Source organism: Amblyomma mixtum, chromosome 5, assembly GCF_055824585.1.
Source record: "Amblyomma mixtum isolate Tamu chromosome 5, ASM5582458v1, whole genome shotgun sequence".
Taxonomy (NCBI): domain Eukaryota; kingdom Metazoa; phylum Arthropoda; class Arachnida; order Ixodida; family Ixodidae; genus Amblyomma; species Amblyomma mixtum.
The window spans coordinates 5111359-5129208 of record NC_143016.1 but is presented as its reverse complement, the minus strand read 5'-3'; the positions used below and the strand labels follow the sequence as shown (position 1 = coordinate 5129208).

General features: G+C 50.3%; 1 protein-coding gene across 3 annotated transcripts in view; it reads right to left on the bottom strand.

Annotated features, from left to right (window-relative positions):
- Positions 1 to 17850, bottom strand: part of alpha-Catr (alpha-catenin related) — a 100779-nt gene that overhangs the window by 20313 nt on the left and 62616 nt on the right. For all 3 annotated transcript variants that reach the window (XM_089543156.1, XM_089543154.1, XM_089543157.1), the window contains exons 2-9: positions 7079 to 7262; positions 6731 to 6891; positions 5854 to 5973; positions 3544 to 3633; positions 2684 to 2923; positions 1960 to 2163; positions 1804 to 1890; positions 1555 to 1713 (exon numbers count right to left, since the gene is read on the bottom strand). In XM_089543156.1, coding sequence (XP_089399282.1) covers positions 1555 to 1713; positions 1804 to 1890; positions 1960 to 2163; positions 2684 to 2923; positions 3544 to 3633; positions 5854 to 5973; positions 6731 to 6891; positions 7079 to 7262 — 1245 coding nt within the window. The remainder of the gene's footprint in view (positions 1 to 1554; positions 1714 to 1803; positions 1891 to 1959; positions 2164 to 2683; positions 2924 to 3543; positions 3634 to 5853; positions 5974 to 6730; positions 6892 to 7078; positions 7263 to 17850) is intronic.

The following is a 17850-nucleotide window of genomic DNA, read 5'->3' as shown; positions in this document are numbered from 1 at the left end:
CACTGCGTCCTGCTTCCTTGCAACGGACTACAATCCACCAATATATAGCTCAGGTCCACACTTTACTTTAAAGAGCGTGTGACTTTCAGATTTCGCCAACGACATGGCTTTACTGCGAAAGAAAATAACGTAAACGTCAAGTACCTGTGCCGGCTCATTGTGCGCTTTTCCGCACTACTATGGTGATGACTTTGCGATCAGCAGGTTGATTGGCAGTGCGTCGTAAATTGTCTCTCGGAAATAACAGCAATCAAAGGGAGTTAAAAAGGTGATACTCCCAGTCATAGAGAGGTCTTTTCAGACCAGTGAACGAATAACTGACTACGAAGTAAAAACAAATAAAAACAAAGCCATCAAAACAACAAACAAAATGCAGCAAATGTGTCGCCATATGCGGGCGACCCAGTCGTGGCGTGAGATTTTGTGACGTTCCGCTCGAAGTTACGAGTTCGACCGTTCTGATGAAGCAAAGTTTGTCGTTATTTTGCAAGCTTCTCGGTTAAAAAAGAAAGAAAGAATAAACCAGCTTGCGCGCGAAACGCGGGAAAATTTATAAAAACATATTCGAAAATAATACTGGACCAATAATGTGAAGAACTACGTCGTACACTATGCTTGCAACTGCTGTCTTTGTTGCTAGATTATTACCATCAAAACCACAGGACGAGTTGCGTTTATTATGGCAGCAGTTTTTGGAACACAAGGAAAGCTTACGAAAACATGAACTCATAAAATTAGGACTCCTTACGCCTCAGAATCAGCAGAAACTGGCATATAAGCTCCTAATGTTAAAGAAGGTCAGTTAAAACCGTTATCTAGATTTTTTTCTCATGAAACATTTTTACTTCATTTAGTATATTCAAGCAATCTTTATACAATGATTTTTTTTTTAAATTTGCAACATGCCACACTTTGAGCACAATAACTTATTTCAGCGATGTTTTCATCAAAGTATTGAATATATAAAAAAAAAACTTCGTTATATCGGAGCCGAATTTGTTTCTCTTTTTCTCGTGTCGTTCCAAAAATGTTAATTCTACACAAGCTAAAGACTTCTCGTCCCTTGTTTTACAGCGACATCTGTTAATGTCCCATTTTCCAGAGATTGCGCCGTCCGTCATCTTTCGTCCGCAGAGCGGAGTGAGAGGAGGAGAGGGAAAGGGACGTGGGGACAGGGAGCAAGGGGCGAGGTGGTGGGAAGGTGCTGTCCACTGGTCCATACCAGGCGCCTGCTAGCGCGAGCTTCTTCGTCTTTCTCTTCGGGGCGGCGCCCAGTGGGCTGCGCCTCCCCCATCCCAGAGCAGTGGCGAAGAGAAACGCGAAGAGGCCTATAGGACCTTCGTCTATTTCTGGACAGCTGCTTCAGCTAACTGTAGACACAGGTCAACGAAAGCATTCAAAGCTGAATTCCCAGTCCCCTCTGCCGGCCAGCACTGCATGCGTATGTGCCCGCTGCACAGCGAAGCGCGTGTTCGGCTGACGGACTGCGGCGCAGTGGCCGGTCTTACTTCATGTCAGCCTTCAGCGGCGGCTAGGGGCGTGCACAGTACGCACCTCCTGGACATGTTCGGCGTGTTCGGCGAACTTGTCCGCGTACTCTTCCAGCCTGGCGTGGTCGCCGGCGAGCGAGGCGTTCTTCAGCCGGTTGAGCAGCTCGCCCTCGTCCATCGTCTTGAACAGCTCGTCCGCGTGGTCTAGTGCCGTGTCGCGAAGCTGCAATCGACAAAGGCGTGAGGGGCGCCCCCTTTCGCAAAAGGCAAGGAAGCCCCACATGAGCGGGAAAGGGGCAGAATGAAAGAGCACCTGTTGTTTGAGGTCTGCCGTGGCCCTGAGCGTCTGCTCAATTGCGTTTTCGAGGTCCTCGTTGGGAGACGTGCAACCTGCTTGGTCCTGCGGGAAAAGAAACAACACTGCAGCCAAGCAAGCGGGATTCAGGGCGGCGGCGGTGGTGGCGCGTACCAGGCTGACGCCGATCCTGAGGAGCTGGTTGAGCTCGAGCTTGGCCCTGTCGCAGAGCAGGAGAATCTTCTCGCGGTGCTCGTGCGACGTGTAGGCCGAGTCGGTGAAGTCCTGCGTGCGCTCCACCACCGCGTCTAAGGCACTCGACAGCCGCTCCCGGCAGCTGGGCCCCACCAGCGTCATGCGCATCGTCTCCACCAGGTCCTGCGTTACGTCGCTCACCTAAGCACCCTGGTACTAGCACGGCGCGTCCTCACAAGAGTGAGCCCGGAAACGTTTCTGTCACAGAAATGATAATTCAGCATCAGCCAACCAGTTCCCGTATAACATATATTAGGAATGGCCAGAAAAAAAAAAAATGGCGCTCTTCCCGCAGCGTCGATTGGTACACCGGACTTGCTACCGAACGACATAAATTAGAGTGAGCATTCGAAAAGAAATAAAAATGTTGTCATGCCCGCACCTCCTATTCCACATGACAGAGGGTACGAGGTCAGGAACTAGTTGTCCTTTCGGGTTGGCATCCGTTCGAACGTGCCAACGTTCCACATCGTCCTACACCTTCAATCCCAACATTACCCACTCACCATCCCCACAATCAATCAGTGAAAGACATCCAGTTAGTCCTGTTCTGCGTCGGCCGCGGCAACCCTATCCCAGAAAATTCTCCGTCTCCTCAGACGCTGCGCAGCGTAAAACAGCACAGGGTGCGCAGATGCCGCACCTCGAACATCTTGACGGCGTTGTGGACGGTGGCGCAGCGGTCGAACTCGTCGAGGCGCCAGGAGCCCCGCCGGGCGCCCTTGCGGCGGCACTCGGAGGAGGAGGCGGCGCAGGAGGCCAGCTCGGGAATGACGCCGTCCTTGACCACGAAGTGCACCAGGTCCATGGCGCGGCGCATTTGCAGGAACACCGTGTCCCGGTTCTCCCGCGCCGTCTCGCACTCCGGGTGCCTCAGGCAGGCCTGCGCACAAAGGGGGGGAAAAGACACCAGGTATACTTATTCCCTCCTCCCGTCCCAGAAGTAAAATAGCACTCCGTGCCATCGCCGTCATCGTGGCCTCAACGCCCACTGCTCTCCCCGTGGCGCGAGCATGTGCTCGAACACGTAATCGGACACGGGGTGGATTTACAGAGTAGGTTAAATGGCCCCTTTACACGAATGCAGCAGACCAGGCATTACGCCTCAATCACGGGGAAGTGGGTAAAACAAAAATAAGAACAACAAAAAACCCATTCGCAAGTGAACTCTTCGCATTTTGCATCAACTGCACCGAAAGCAGGAAACCATTGTAATTACGGTGTGGTATATTACTTCCGAAACTATTGTTTAACTTGAAGCCCGCCATACGGTACCTGATAACATTACAGTTACGTTCATTTGAAATTCAGGATACTAAAACTTTGTACGGAGAGCTTTAATTAGCCGTAAAGTTAAACCGAAACAAATTCTTTAAAGAGAAATAAAGCAATAAACATCATCTAGATGTGTACAAAAATGACACGAAGTCTGCACAAACGTGAGCGCGTGTCTTCGCGCGCGAAGGCGCGAATGTGTTGCTTAGCGAAGAACACGCTACGTACTTTCGATGCAGTCAGCAGCAACATCGTGGACCTCTCGAGGATCATCCTTGCCGAGGCCATCTGGGCTCTCCGTTTCTCGTCCTTCATGTCCTGCAGAGAACGACCTGAACATCAGATTCAGCCCTTGCTAGCCTGCAGAGCGAGGTACTTGCGCCGTGAGAACGAAAGCAGGTTTGTTATGGGGCCAACATCAGCGGCGCGCCTTGCTACAGCTGAGGCTGGCGCAGGCAGACGTCTCCACTGATAACTTAAAGCCAGATGATAATGTCAAAAGAAGAAAAGAATGTAAACTGTTGGGTTTTTACCTTTAACCCTCACCTTTTCGTCTATTTCAAAAACCGCATTTTGCATTCCGGTAGCCAAAGCCATGGCGAGTTGGGGAGAGACGCGGGGATTACTTTAACGAGAAAGTGCACGTTAACAAACAGAGCGACTGCGACTTAGCAATGTCGCCATCACGTGGCGAACTATGCGAGCGCCATGACAGAGACAAATATTTTGAAAGGGTGGCGGAGGCTGAAGAAGTCTCAAGTGTTGTTTAAGCGGCATACAGGAATGGCAAACAATTCCCATATCCGGCGCTTAGTTTCGACACTCGTGGCAGATGTTCGTGGTGCTTTTTGTGACGCGTTTTCCTCGTGAAGTTACTGTTTCCACGGTTTCAACGAAGAATACTAAAACTTTGCACAATGCGCCCCAAATTATGAAAGTTTGTGGTATATGTTGTGTAACGAACTGCGGGTATTTTAGTTCTAATTGAAATGACTGTTTTTATGTTGTCATGCGCCAATGGCGCAGTTGGCTTTGCTGTGCGAAAGAGTGGTGCTTATAACAGAAGCTCAGTGCGCAGCTTGGGTCACCGAAACAAAGTCTGATGCATAAATGCAATGGCGCCTACGAAGATTCCGCCGTTGTCGTTCATAAATGGCGCCAGCAATTCATCTAAACTGAATTCGCGTTGGATTAGTATTAAAGTGGCGTCACACGAACATGGAATGCAGAGGCGTACCAGGACCATTCATATCATTCGTACCATTCATTTTCATTAAGCCGGAAGAAGCTTAGTCTTACAACTGCCTTTACAAATGCAGTTCCCTACTGCCCTGCACGAAATTCACTGCTTTCACGTTTACTTTAATATGCGTGCAAAATTCAGGTGCTCCACGCAGGTGATTTGTATCCCGCGATGGGAAGAATTGGCGCTAACGGTGCTGGCTGTACTCTGTGAAGATGCTGCAGTTTCACACGTATGTTTTACGGAGGAGGAAACTGTTCGTAACTAACGGCACTAATGTGGACAAAACGTCAGTATCTTGACGTTTGAAGACATTTTTTTTTATGGAACTTTACAGAGGTGGTCTTGAGGTGAAGCAGTAGGGACAATCTTGCACAACCGAGTCGTTGCACTATTTTTATTACGTTTTCTCAAGACGGCGCGTCCACGGACTACATTTTGTGATATGTGAAGGATCTGAGACAAGGGCGTGGAATCAGACATCTCGGGTTAGCAATTTCATAAGGACATGCTGCAGCGCGCACTGCTGTCGACGGATCTCCGCCTATAAGTGTTACGCGCAAAAACGTTGCGCATATGCCGAGGTTTTGTAAACGAACTTGAGGCTTTGGTTTCACTAAATTGTTCGACACTCGTTTTTTATCCCCAGCAGAGCAAGAAATAAAAAAAATGTGCAAAGTTATGAAGCAGCTGTGTGGGCTCCCTATATACTAACAGATCTGAAATAGCAAGGCGTCCTCAATCCACAGATGTGCCACCTTGGAATAATCGTCAGGATACGGTGTGTTAATTTTCGACAGCATCGGCGGCACCATAGCGAGGAAGAACTTTATGTCTCCTAATTCGTGTCAAGGCGGCTGGGAATGCAGTTAAGCCAGCAGAATGCGCTCAGTTTGCCATTGTTCGCAGCTTTATACCAAAACGTAAAGCTTTCGCGGTAGCAAACGAGACTACCAAGAACTTGAGCGACACAACTACCGTCACTTAGAGCACAGCGCACAGGAAATACATTACGTAGACACGAGACAGCGCCTTCATAAGGAGACAAAAGCGACAATAACCAAAAAAGCGGCAATAACCAGTACCGCTAATGCATTACAGTACAGTGCAAGACGCATTACCGTCTATTATAGTGCAACCTCCTGGCAAGCTGCTATAAAGTAAGACAACTGCGAGCATCGGGCTGTCTTACGCGCTGACACCATACGAGCACTTTTAACGCAGGAAACCAGAACATATGGAACACTGCAGGGATAACTGCACCGCACGGATGCTCACAAAAAGAATGTACTCACGTTCTGCCTGTCCCCGGTGAGATGAGCCAGCTCAACCATTTCGGTGCCGAACTGGCTGAATGCTTTCACAAACTCCGTGAAGTTAGCGACATTCTCAAGGCGATTCAAGCTTATGGATACCTGCGCACAGATGACACACATTACAGAATGAAGGCAGTATAGGGAACAGAGGGACTCTTTCCGCGGCAAGTTGTGCTGCCTGCCACCTGCTGCGCACACTCGCCGACGCACACCAAAATCTCGCGTGTTCAAGCTAATATTTTTCCGGCACAGCAAGCAATTAAAACAGACATCACCCCCAGCGGCATTCGAACACTAACGCTTCGCGCACCTGTTTCTTAACATTGCGTACTTCAGTAACATGATATCTATTCCCAGGCTAGGCACTGCTTCTTCACGCACCTTCGTAAAGAAGTTTGACGAGAATGAAGAACTAAATTCTGTGCTACACTGTCATTTTTACAAAGAACAAGTTGGAAACAGGAACACGCAAACAAGCAAATATTTGAAGAGTGTCGCTTCAGCAAATTGTGAAATGCAGTATACCGTAAATTATGGCAGTACAAATCAAACGTGCGGAATTGCCTACACGCCACTGCGGACATGCGAAGGGGAACCCTACAAGCTACAATGCAAAAACAGGGAGGCCCTAAAGGATGCGGGTTAAGGTTGTGGCTACGTATCTTCAACATCCGACGACAAAAGTGAGAAATAGAGCGGTCGTTATCAGACCCTTATTCGCCTTTCATCTGTCCACGATCGCGCGCAGGAGAGCAAGAACGGATCGAGACAAAAGGCTGATTCATTCCGGCTCCGTTCTGCGCTGACGCAGCAGTGAAAAAGTGGCGGCCGCCCAGACGAAGACGTTTCGACCTACCCTGTCCTTTGCGCTGAGAAGCTGCTTCACCACGACGGTGTCTGCCAAGAGGAGCACCCGCGTGACGGACGCGAGGAGGGCGCGGGCGGCCCGCGCCAGCGCACCCCGGTCCTCGGCCGCCTCGTCCATCCGCACGTCGCACAACTGCTCGATGCTGGCGCCTGCGGAGAAGACAGAGCACGCGCCGCTGTAGAGGCTGCGCCGCTGCAGAGGCTGCACGGCCCCGAGGGAGTAGTATACGTGGGGACAAGCGCAACCTGCGCTCTGAGCGCTTCTTCTACGGCCCTGTGGGGAGTTAGCACTGTTGAACTGCCAGCCAGTGGCGGCATGCAGTGTGTATATCCTTACCGGCGGCGCGTGCGCTTCTGCACGCGTCGTACATGTCCAGCTTGATCTCGACGTTGTCGTCGGCCAGGGCCTCGCCGACAGAGACGAAGCGCTCCACCGCCAGGTTGACGGCCTGGCCCACGCGAGCCCGGACCGCCTGCTCGCTGCGCACCGCCCGGTCCTTGGCGCTCACCAGCGTGCTGATCTGCGAGGACAAGGCAGGGCAGACCGCGCGCATCAGCGTCGAAGCTTAAGCCGATGTGTTGTGGGGGACACTTCTTTTGCTGTTTGTAAATCTTAGAGAAGCGGAGCAGTGCACACGACGGGTGCTGTTCGACTCTCCCGAGTTAAGTGCTCCAGCACAGTGCTGGAACTGTTTGGCCACCAAATGAAAGATGCGGGCTTCCTCCACTCGCTACAAGCTCATGCAGCAGCGGAACAATAAAGCGACGGCGAAATCGAATTCAAAGACCGATGGGAAAGCCAGCTGCCCTTCAGAAGCACCAGACACCTTCTCATCCCACCCTCTACCTAGCGGGCTACCTACTCAGCCACCAGCACCCTCGACCCATCTCCGCTCACCTTCGCTGTCTAGAAAAATTTTGTCGCGTGTGCGAACCCTGGTATAGAGTAAATGGTTTTCCACAAGAAGGATGACTTCCAGAGAGGATGGTTTTCTATTAGAGGAAAACCATCAGCGTAATCATCAAGGCTAAACCCAAGTGCTTTCACATAATTGTAGTATCAGATGTCTGATCATCCCGTATTTTTCTTTTCGTTGCTCGGCTGCTGCAGCCCTCCTTTTCTCAGTCGATTTTGGGGCAGTGCTGAGTCCAAGTTTCAATGATTTTCTTTGTTTCTTTTCAGGTCCACTGCAACAAACCACAATAATTACTCACTTGCGAAAGCAGCACATAATTACATAAGGACGAGAGCAGAGTCCAAAGTCGAGTGATTGCGCCAGCACATTCGAGCGTTTCGAAAACAGCGGCCAACGCAGATTTTGTTCGGAGTACACTCTCGCCGTCTCTGTCGGCCCATCACTTTTATCACTAAGAAAAAAATGAACTAAACCCTTAGCGGTGCCTCTGACCCTGTGTAGGCGCCGGAGACGGAGTGAGGGCGCCGCACGAAATGCTATTACAGAAGAACGACATCAAGCTGGCTACCTGTTTGATTAAAAACGTAATGAGACACTTCGGCGCTGTTAGGAGCAGTGGCTACTTATGGCCTTGTGTAGCTTCTAATTGCGGTTGTAGAAAAAGCAATACCGATTTGCGTAACAGTACTCTGCGCAAGTAAAATACCAAATCCCACTTAACAAGTTATACTGCACTGCCCGCACGCGGTAAAAAATCGACGGAGAACTCTTGCGGCGAAGCTGCGACAGCGCGGGGCTTTCTTTCGCTTTACATCGGTCGCCTTTCCACTGCGTCTTTGAATTTGATTACATCGTCACATCTCAGTTCCGCTGCTGCGTGGGCTCCTGGCTGGTGAAGATGAATGAAGGACATCTGGAAGGTGGATGGGGATGGTTTAGGGTGGAGGAGGGAGGAGGCTTCTTCACTTGTTTGCTCTCACACGCCGACGCCGCGGTTTGGGGAAATGAGCCTGCTACTGCTATCACAGTAAAAAAAGAAAAAAATTGCCGACGATTAAGGTACTTACTAATGCGAAATTTGAGCGCAGCTCGTTTGCTGTTTCAGCTTTTCCGATAGATTGAGGCAAATAATTTGAGCAAGACATGTATGTACAACTACAGACAACTTGTTATTTTTCACACATATTCCTTCTTCAAGAAACACTGCACTAACAGTTCTTGACTGTCATGAAGGAAGCTTTGTGGACGGAGGAATAGATGGATATATGCTGGACTTGCTGCACCAATGCCTGGTTCTCAAATACGAGGTCTATGCAAGTATTTCGTGAGGTTTTCACAGCCGTGGGAGGCGTTACGAGCGATAGGAACGGGATGTTCTCCCGGATAAGTAGTAAAAAATTCCTGATTGTCTCTATATCTACATTAAAGTGCCCTGCCATACTGGCAGGTGGCAGTTAATGGTTGATCGCGAGAGTTCGCTCACCGTTGTCAGCGCTAATGCATGCAGCCCAGATCTCTCTCATTACCCCACGTACCTATAAGCGCGATTCAGGCGTCCACTGTCCCAGGGAGCCAGTTATGCACATTTCCTTTCCATAAAATGAACGGAGTGTAAAACGTTGTCAACGCTAAGGCCAATGAACACAACGAACGAAGAAGACCTAAGGCTTCAGCGCCGCGTTTTTGGCACAACGTTGTCAATGCCAACGCATGCAGCGCACATCTGTCACTACATCACTGGAGGAATGGAGCAGCATGCTGAGAGAAACGCGAGAACGATGCACAAAAAGTGTAAGGAGAACGACAGCAACGTCCGAAGTAGACGCACACCTCCTCAGGCTATGGGAAGCGAGATGAAGTCTCACCAGAAGATGGCGGAAGCAAAAAACACAACAGGAAACTAAAACTAAAGATAGCAGAAATTACGGCAAAGGCGGAAGAATACGCGATGCAACTCGAGAAACAAAATTGGGAACAACTCAGCGACTCGCTTAAAGGAACTCTAGGCACGGCCAGAACCTGGAATCTCTTAAGAGCACTAATCGATGCGACCAAAATAAAATCTGAAAACAATAAAGCTATCCACAGGTTCATCCACTCCTTCGAGGGATCAGACATCGCCCTACTGGAGAAGACACGAGAAAAATGTTTCGGCGATCACAACCCCCAGCGATACCAAGGAACGTATCGAGGAGCCGAAAACGAGAAACTCGACCGCCCCATAAATTTGGAAGAGGTTTACGCGGCCATAAGAAACACCACCAGAAACACGGCAGCCGGAGCGGACAGAATCGACAACGCCTTAATCCGCAACCTGAGCGACGACCTCATACAAGAGCTCGTCAGCTTTCTCAACAAACATTGGGAGGCGGAGATGGTTCCCGAAGACTGGAAACACGCCGAAGTAATAATGGTACCTAAACCTGGTAAAAAGCTACAAATTGAAAACCTCAGGCCCATATCACTCACGTCATGCATTGGCAAGCTTTACGAGCGATTGGTAACTTTAAGACTGCAAAATTACATGGAAGATAACGACTTTGTACCACATACCATGTTCGGCTTCAGAGCAAAGCTCTCGACGCAGGACGTTCTCCTCCAAATACAAGAAGATGTTCTGCGAAACGTACCTCGGACGGGAGAAAATGTCATAATGGCCATGGGCATCAAGGAGGCATTCGATAACGTCAGCCACGAAGCGATCCTTACGGGCCTAGACAACCTGGACTGCGGACGCAGAATCCACGGCTTCGTCAAAGCTTTCCTGTCCGATAGAACTGCCACCATCAGCATAGGAAACCTTCGATCGGACAAAATTCGCACTCCAAACAAGGGAATACCCCAAGGGTCAGTTATCTCACCCCTACTGTTCAACATAGCTATGATAGGCCTAGCTCGAAAGCTAGAGAACATCGATGGCATCAGGCATGCCATGTATGCTGACGATATAACTGTCTGGACAAACACGGGCTGTCTCGGAGAGAAGGAAAAAAGGCTACAGCAAGCAGCCTCTTGTGTACAGCAATACCTCGCAGAAAGAGGACTCGCATGCTTGACCAAGAAATCGGAATTGCTGAGAGTCTGGAGAGGCAAGCAAAACCGGACCGTCCCAACCAACGAGGGCCTAAAACTAAACGTCTACCTAGAACGGACGCCCATACCGGAAAAGACAACAATAAGAATTTTGGGCACGTGGGTTCAATCCAAACAGCGCAGTACTCACCCTTTTAACCTGCTCAAATCAACAACGCTACAAGTCGCACGCATGATCACCCGCATCACCAATAGGCGACATGGCATGCGTGAAAAGAACACCCTAAAACTAGTCAGAAACCTAGTAGTTAGTCGAATCACGTACAGCCTACCCTACCAGTACCTTAACAAAAACGAAATACAACAAGCGGATGCCCTGCTACGCAAAGCGTATACGACAGCGCTCCGACTACCGCGCAACACGTCTACAGAAAAACTCATGGCCCTGGGATTACATAACACCCTTGAGGAGCTACGAGAGGCGCAGCTTGAGTCGCAAAAACTCAGGCTGTTGCAGACAACGACCGGAAGAGCGCTCCTACAGAGGCTCGGATACCGAGAGCAGATGCGAGAAATGACGAGGACGGAAACCATCCCCGACGAGCTTCGCAAGACCCTCAAGGTAGCGCCAATACCAAGAAACATGGATCCCAACCTCCATCGAGGCAGAAGAGAAGCGAGGGCCGAAATCATCGAGAAAACATATGCTCCTCAAGCCACGACCGTGTATGCAGACGCGTCTTGGAGAGGAGGCGACACCAAAATCGCTGTGGCGGCGGTGGTCGATTCATCTTTATGCGAAATGACCAGCGCGTCTCTCCGAGGCTGCACAGCTGCAGAGTCTGAGGAAGTAGCCGTTGCTCTAGCGGTGGCGGAGGGCTATAGAACCGGGCGGTCGCTAACAATACTCACGGACTCTCAACCAGCCTGCTGAAATTACATGAATGGCAGGATAGGTCGTCACGCGCTCCGTATACTCCTCGCAGCGAGCGACAGAATTAAAAACCAGGAAGAACAAAACGACAAGATCCCACACAAAATTGTGTGGGTACCGGGGCACAGGGGGGTGGCAGGGAACCAAGAGGCCGACAGGATAGCTCGAGGATACATTACTTTCCGAGCATCCGACGAGACCGCGGAACTCGCGCCAGCACCCAGGGAATACTAGGCCATACTACAAAACTAGAGAGGCAGAAGAATACGATATCCCCCGCCGCACAAATCTCTCAGCAGAGAGGAAGCTGTAACTTGGAGACAATTACAAACAGGCTCTTTCCTAAACCTACATAAACTAAACAAAATGCACCCTACGATATTCGCGGATAAATGTCCCTGGTGCGACGAAAAACCTACTCTATATCACATCACATGGGCCTGCCAAAACATAGACGTGGTCCCCAAAATACAAAACCCGAGTGCGGAGCAATGGGAGACTCTGCTGTTCAGCGACCGCTGTGAAGACCAACAAGGTCTGGTACAGCGAGCTCAACGGGCGGCAGTGGCCAGCGGAGCCCCTAACTGAGGGTAACCGACCATTGATTAGAGGCGGACGACTTCGACAGAGAAGGCTCCTGGGGATAGAAGAACCAAGACGTATCTGAAGATGCCCCCGAACCGCAGGAAAAAGCATTAGTGGAAATAGTTTTCCCTTCCTTCCTACCGCCACGTAGCTTAAAGTACGATTGAGGTGTCCACTGTTATAAGAGGGCAGTTATGCGCCTGCCCTCTGATTCAGGTGTCCACCGATTTCTCAAAAACCAATTTACCCATTTTGCCCTCTGCTGTCCAAGCTCCCGCTCCATTGGTTTCGCTGCTTAAAGCGCGACTAAGGTGTCCATTCCTGGTTACAACGGCGACGGCGACGCAGCGAAACGCAGAAACGGGCGCCAAAGATCTGCGCTGTAAAAACTTAGGGCACTAAGAGTGCTTACGTGCTGTGAAGAGGAACGCTTTAGTGTGTCATCGTGAGCATTCGACCTCGACAGAGGTTGCGCTCTGAGAAATGAAACGAAGACCAGCCTCCGAACGCGGATTCCAAAGACACTGAATACAAAGGTTCGAGAGAAACACTCGGACACTCGGTTCACATACCTGTCACGAGCTAGCCTGCAACCTAACAGACGTGTCGCATGAAACCACCCGCAGCAGTGTACGCCGAACGGTTGCGCACAATTTCAATACCAAATCTGGTTTTTGTGGAAAGTAAATGCCGCAGTAACTGCCTCACATCTCGGTGGACACCTCAACGGCCACCGGCCGGGCTGCCAACGTCATGAGCCTCCGGGACATGAACGTTTGAGTGCAGTGGGGCCGTGCGGGGGCCCACGGACCTGTGTGTCCCAAACTCCCCAGTTGTAAATGAAGTTTTCACCACCACCACACCTCAACGGCGCCTTAAGCGAAGACTTAAAGAGTCGGGGAAGGTATAAAATTGAAGTTTCATATGTCCTCGGTACGAATCCCTGTTGCAAGCTAGCCTCAGACTTGACTAGCACATGTTAGCTATATGCAACGAGAAAGCGTATGACGCCACCCGGAACGCTGTACGACAAACGGTTTCGTCATAGTTTTGGTACGAATGTAGTCGGGAAAACTTGCGCCACAATGAGGTCAGCCAGTGAGGAGCATATATGGACGAACGAAATGTGTATGATTGTCTGACATGGCGATGCTCGGCTTGCTGTGTGCGTCCTACGGCTGGTTGATGACGTCACCCATTTTTCCTGCCATCGTTAGGGTTTCCTGAACCATCTGCGAGTACACACACTAACACACGCCGCCGAATTTTCTCGTAAAGAGACTAATAATGCTTTCGTATTAAAAAAGAATTCACCTAAGCAAGTATCACAGAACAGTCGGTACGCACAATTACCCCAGTAGTGTAGCGCAGTGTTCTAACATGGAAACAAAAGTCTGTTCGTTTACTCCCACGAAAATTTAATTCTGTCGGCAAGCTTTTAGCGTGAATCTCAGATATTTAAAAAAGTTTCCAGACTTCGAACTCTTCTAATATTGAATGGCAGAAATGCACCTGATGAGTACTAAATGGTGCCGTAGAAAAGTTAGCCATAATCCCTACAAGCAAATATAGGTCGCTAATTACACTTAACATTACTTTTATGGGTAAACGAAGATGACCGACGTGGAAATAGCAGAATTGCCCTTTTCGAACCCCTTTAGACAATGGCTCATCAATCATCGTCGATCGCTGAAAGCTCGTCAGGAACACTTCCCGGCAACGCGTCACGTGAACCGCAGCCGACGCGTCACGCCAGCCTCACTTTCTCTTCCTCCTCTTCCGTCCTCCTCTTCTTCCCCTCTCCTCGTTCGGTTGTTCGCGGAGCGACCGCTTAAGGGCAACTGCTCCACTTTTGGAGAATTCTGCGTGATTCGAGGATTCAAACCTATATAGACTGCACATAAAGCATGTCAAGTTTTTTTTTTTCGCTAGCATTTAAAATGTTGACGTAATCGACGATTAAATTTTATGGTTCTCCTGACAGCACTGAAGGAGTGCGGAGAAGCTCGGTGTGACGACACGGACGGTAAGATTTCAAATTTCTTCTGCCGTCAACCACACTGCTGTATGTCGTCGGAGGCTGCAAAACTGCGCTCGGCAGGATTTGCCTTCTCTGACGTTGGTTTCCTTCCTTCAAAGTAAGCGTTTATGCGCTGAAAATGTACCGGTACCAACGATGACGTCATCATGAGCACCCCTACCCCTCCCCCACTCAGTGCTGTGTGCTGCGGAGAAGCTTGAAGGTCGTCATGATTTTAAGCAGCGATTACGCCGCCATTTCATACACTTCCCCAAAAGGACTTTGCATGCTTTACCTGCAACTTTCACACATTCGACCCTTTTAAGCTAATCGAATTATAAAACCACTGTAGTTGCCCTTTAATACGAACACGCGTTGTGCATTAGGTGCGTTATGTGTGACGCCTCAGCTCTATACAGCATTTTTCAGCAGGCTGATTCAACAAAAGAGAATGGGATTGCAACGCTTTTTCTCGAAGACAACTCGTGTCTGACGGTGGGCAGCGTATTTCTGGCTGTGCAGAAGAAGGTGCTCACAGTATTTTACGCACTGCTTACAGAAATTCTAGGCACTTCCAGTTGGTCACATCGAGTGTGATCAGCGCATGCCTTGCCGAGACGAAACCGGTTTTTATGCTGTTTATACAGGGTGGCTGAGCGAGGCCGTTACGGCGGAGAGAATTTCTAAATAGGTATGAAATAGCTAGAAGCCCGAACAATCTTGCTTTTCTTACAATCTCCACATACAATTTGGTTAGAACGCGACGCGTATTGTTGCGTGAGGGTGGTATCGGGGACGATTGGTCTTTCTGATGTGCCACGTGCGCCATGGCATCGGCTGATGCATTTCGGGCTTTATCGCTATGGCTCTGTAGCCGTTTGAACAAAATTCCAATATAAAAACTCATTCGTCTTTGTCTAGGCCACGTAAAGAAAACCAATGCTCTCCGAGGCTAGCAAAATAATAAAAGAGAAATAAAAAAGTGACGTTTAGAAACCCGCACGGGCCCCTCGTTCACAATGAAAGCGTAGAAAGAGTGCTGCGGCTTACGAGCAAAATGGATGGCACAGTGATCGTGTGTGAATCTTGGACTGATGTCCTAGCGGAAAAAAAATATAGGGGGACGCCTAATCCCATTATGTGTTGGCAATGCGATATCATTAGCAGCTGTTGATGCCTTCACCGGAAGTGTCGTCACTTCCGGTCTACTGACGTAACTTCCTTTCAGCCAATGACCGACGACGCAGTTAGGCCCCATGAATCTTCTGAAGCTATCGCATGTATTAATAAGGAGGAAGAAATGGATTTCGGCGCAGTGTGTAGCGCAGATAACGGACAAAGACGGCGGGGCCACAGAGAACCAGAAGGACACGTGAGATGAAAAAAAAAATTGCTCGGGTGCGGTGGTCGCAGTGAAGGCTAATAGGTGATCTTTAAGAGATGCCTCCGTCCTTCAGTACACGTTGCCAGTGCTGATGGTGATTATAATAAAGTCTCAGATAGACCTCCGTGTGTCCGGTTGATCGAATGAGTGGCAGATATCGTGGAACATGATAGCGCAAAAAAATACGACGCACACTCAGACTGTATGAATAAGCGCCACATTCTTGTGCTCACAGCTTCATAGTGGCCTTCACCGACTAGCCCAGCAGCATGTTTTGTTAACGTGTGGGCAATGATTCAAGAAGAAGGTGGGGCGCCAGAGATTTTCGGCATTAAGGCCAAAACTTGGTTACTTAATAAGCATTCCTATGTTGTTTTTTTTCCGAGTGACACTGACTTCATATAAGACGCAGTTTCTCAGTTTCATCTTCGCACCTATTGAGCACCCCCGACTACGAAAACGATGCACAAAACGTCCTCCCACCTGCGCAGCATGTGATCGCGATCCGATCGGGGCTCGCACGGCGCTCGTGCCATTCGGACTGCGCAGCCGAATAGTTGCGCGCAGCAGCGCCAACAAGGGGCGCACCGACGGAGCCGCGGCGACGCGTTGATTGATGAGCGTCACCGCCCAGGAGCACGCGCGCACACCCGGTAGTACAGGGTGGGCCTCGCCTATTCACCGGCAGATCGATGCCCGCACGGTCGCGCACGGAAAACTCAATAATACCACCAGCTGCGGCAGAAATCAAATAGGCGCGGTCCCGGTGCCGTCGCCGGTCGGCCTTGCCCGATTTCGGCTGATTACGGATTCGGCGCCCGGCACGGTAGTCCGCCCACCTCGCGCGGCGACGACGACGAGACGACCAGTGCCGCCGCAGGGAATACCAATCGTGGCCGTCGGGGGAGCGGTCCTGTTCTCCGCTGTCTCGTTGGTACACCGAGGATTCGCGTTAATGCGTCCATCGACCAGATGAGAACGTCAGTGCGCGCGAATAGCGGTGTGCGCACGCTGGCCGAGCGGTCGACCGCGCAAAATTGGGGAGGGGGTGGAAGTAAAGTCACCGTTTCCTTTTACGCCCACCCACACTTACGCACGCGCATACAGAGTATCGTCGGTGCGGCGTTCCGCTGCCGATCACGCGTCTGCTGGTTCAATTTCCGGCAGCCGCATTTCGATGCAGGTAAAATGCAAAAAAACAAGCGAGTGCCGAGATTTCGTTGAACGGAACGCAATCCCGTGTGGTTGAAATCGTTTCGTATAAACGCTGTGCTGCGACGTGACTGATGGCATCGGTACAGAGTTAATTTTTTTTTTCGGTTTTATGAATCGATGATTACGTCGCCTCCTCCATTACAACACGCTAACGCGAAAACGTGCGACCCCTAAGTAAACACGAGCAAGTTCACGGCCAGTAACTTGCTCAGAAGTGGGCCTATAACCCGTGCCGTGATCCTCTGCCTCTACCGGCGACGTACAACGTCGCAGGAGCAGCACGACTGCACAAGATTGCGGCTGCAGGCAGTCAACCGGTATAAAGACTCGTCAGCGCGCTGCTTTTCCGAAAGGCGTGTTATAGTGCGAGCTCTGCTAGGACTGCGCAGCGTCTGCTCTGGGGCAGGCCCGGCGACGTCGAGCAAATTCTGAAGACAGAGACACTAAACGCCGACTCCTCTTGCCAGGTCCCGCGGCTCCCTCAAGCGTACACAATAGCGGCGATGTCAGGCCGGCGCCCGCGTTCGAGTCTTCGCAACTCTGCTACACTCCACAGAACGGCTCGCGTATACGCATGGCGCGCGCAGCGACAGTCCGGCATCGAAGACGGGGTCGTCCGTGTTGATGCGAGCAAGAGCCGCGATCACAGGGCCGCTGGGACGCCGCATCGGCGTTAACCTAAAGCACACAGTGCCTCGCTGTAAAGTCGCAGTGCCAAGGCACTTGACGAGCTGCCCGTCGGGCTTCCTAACTGTAAGCTTCACAATGAACACGGTCATCGCCAAGGAAACAGAACATGCAGCTACAAGGGAGGAACAGAGTATACAAGACAAGCGCTGATCCTCACCTTAAGGCTGATTTGAAAGAACACGAAATGTATACTTATTCACGACTAGAGTGCCCTAGTTCCAAAACAAAAATTAACGAAGAATTAATACTACAATCAGGTGCATCATGATAGCGCAGCTCACAGACATGCATGACAGTCGTCTTGCATGACTATGCTTACGTGTGAATATAT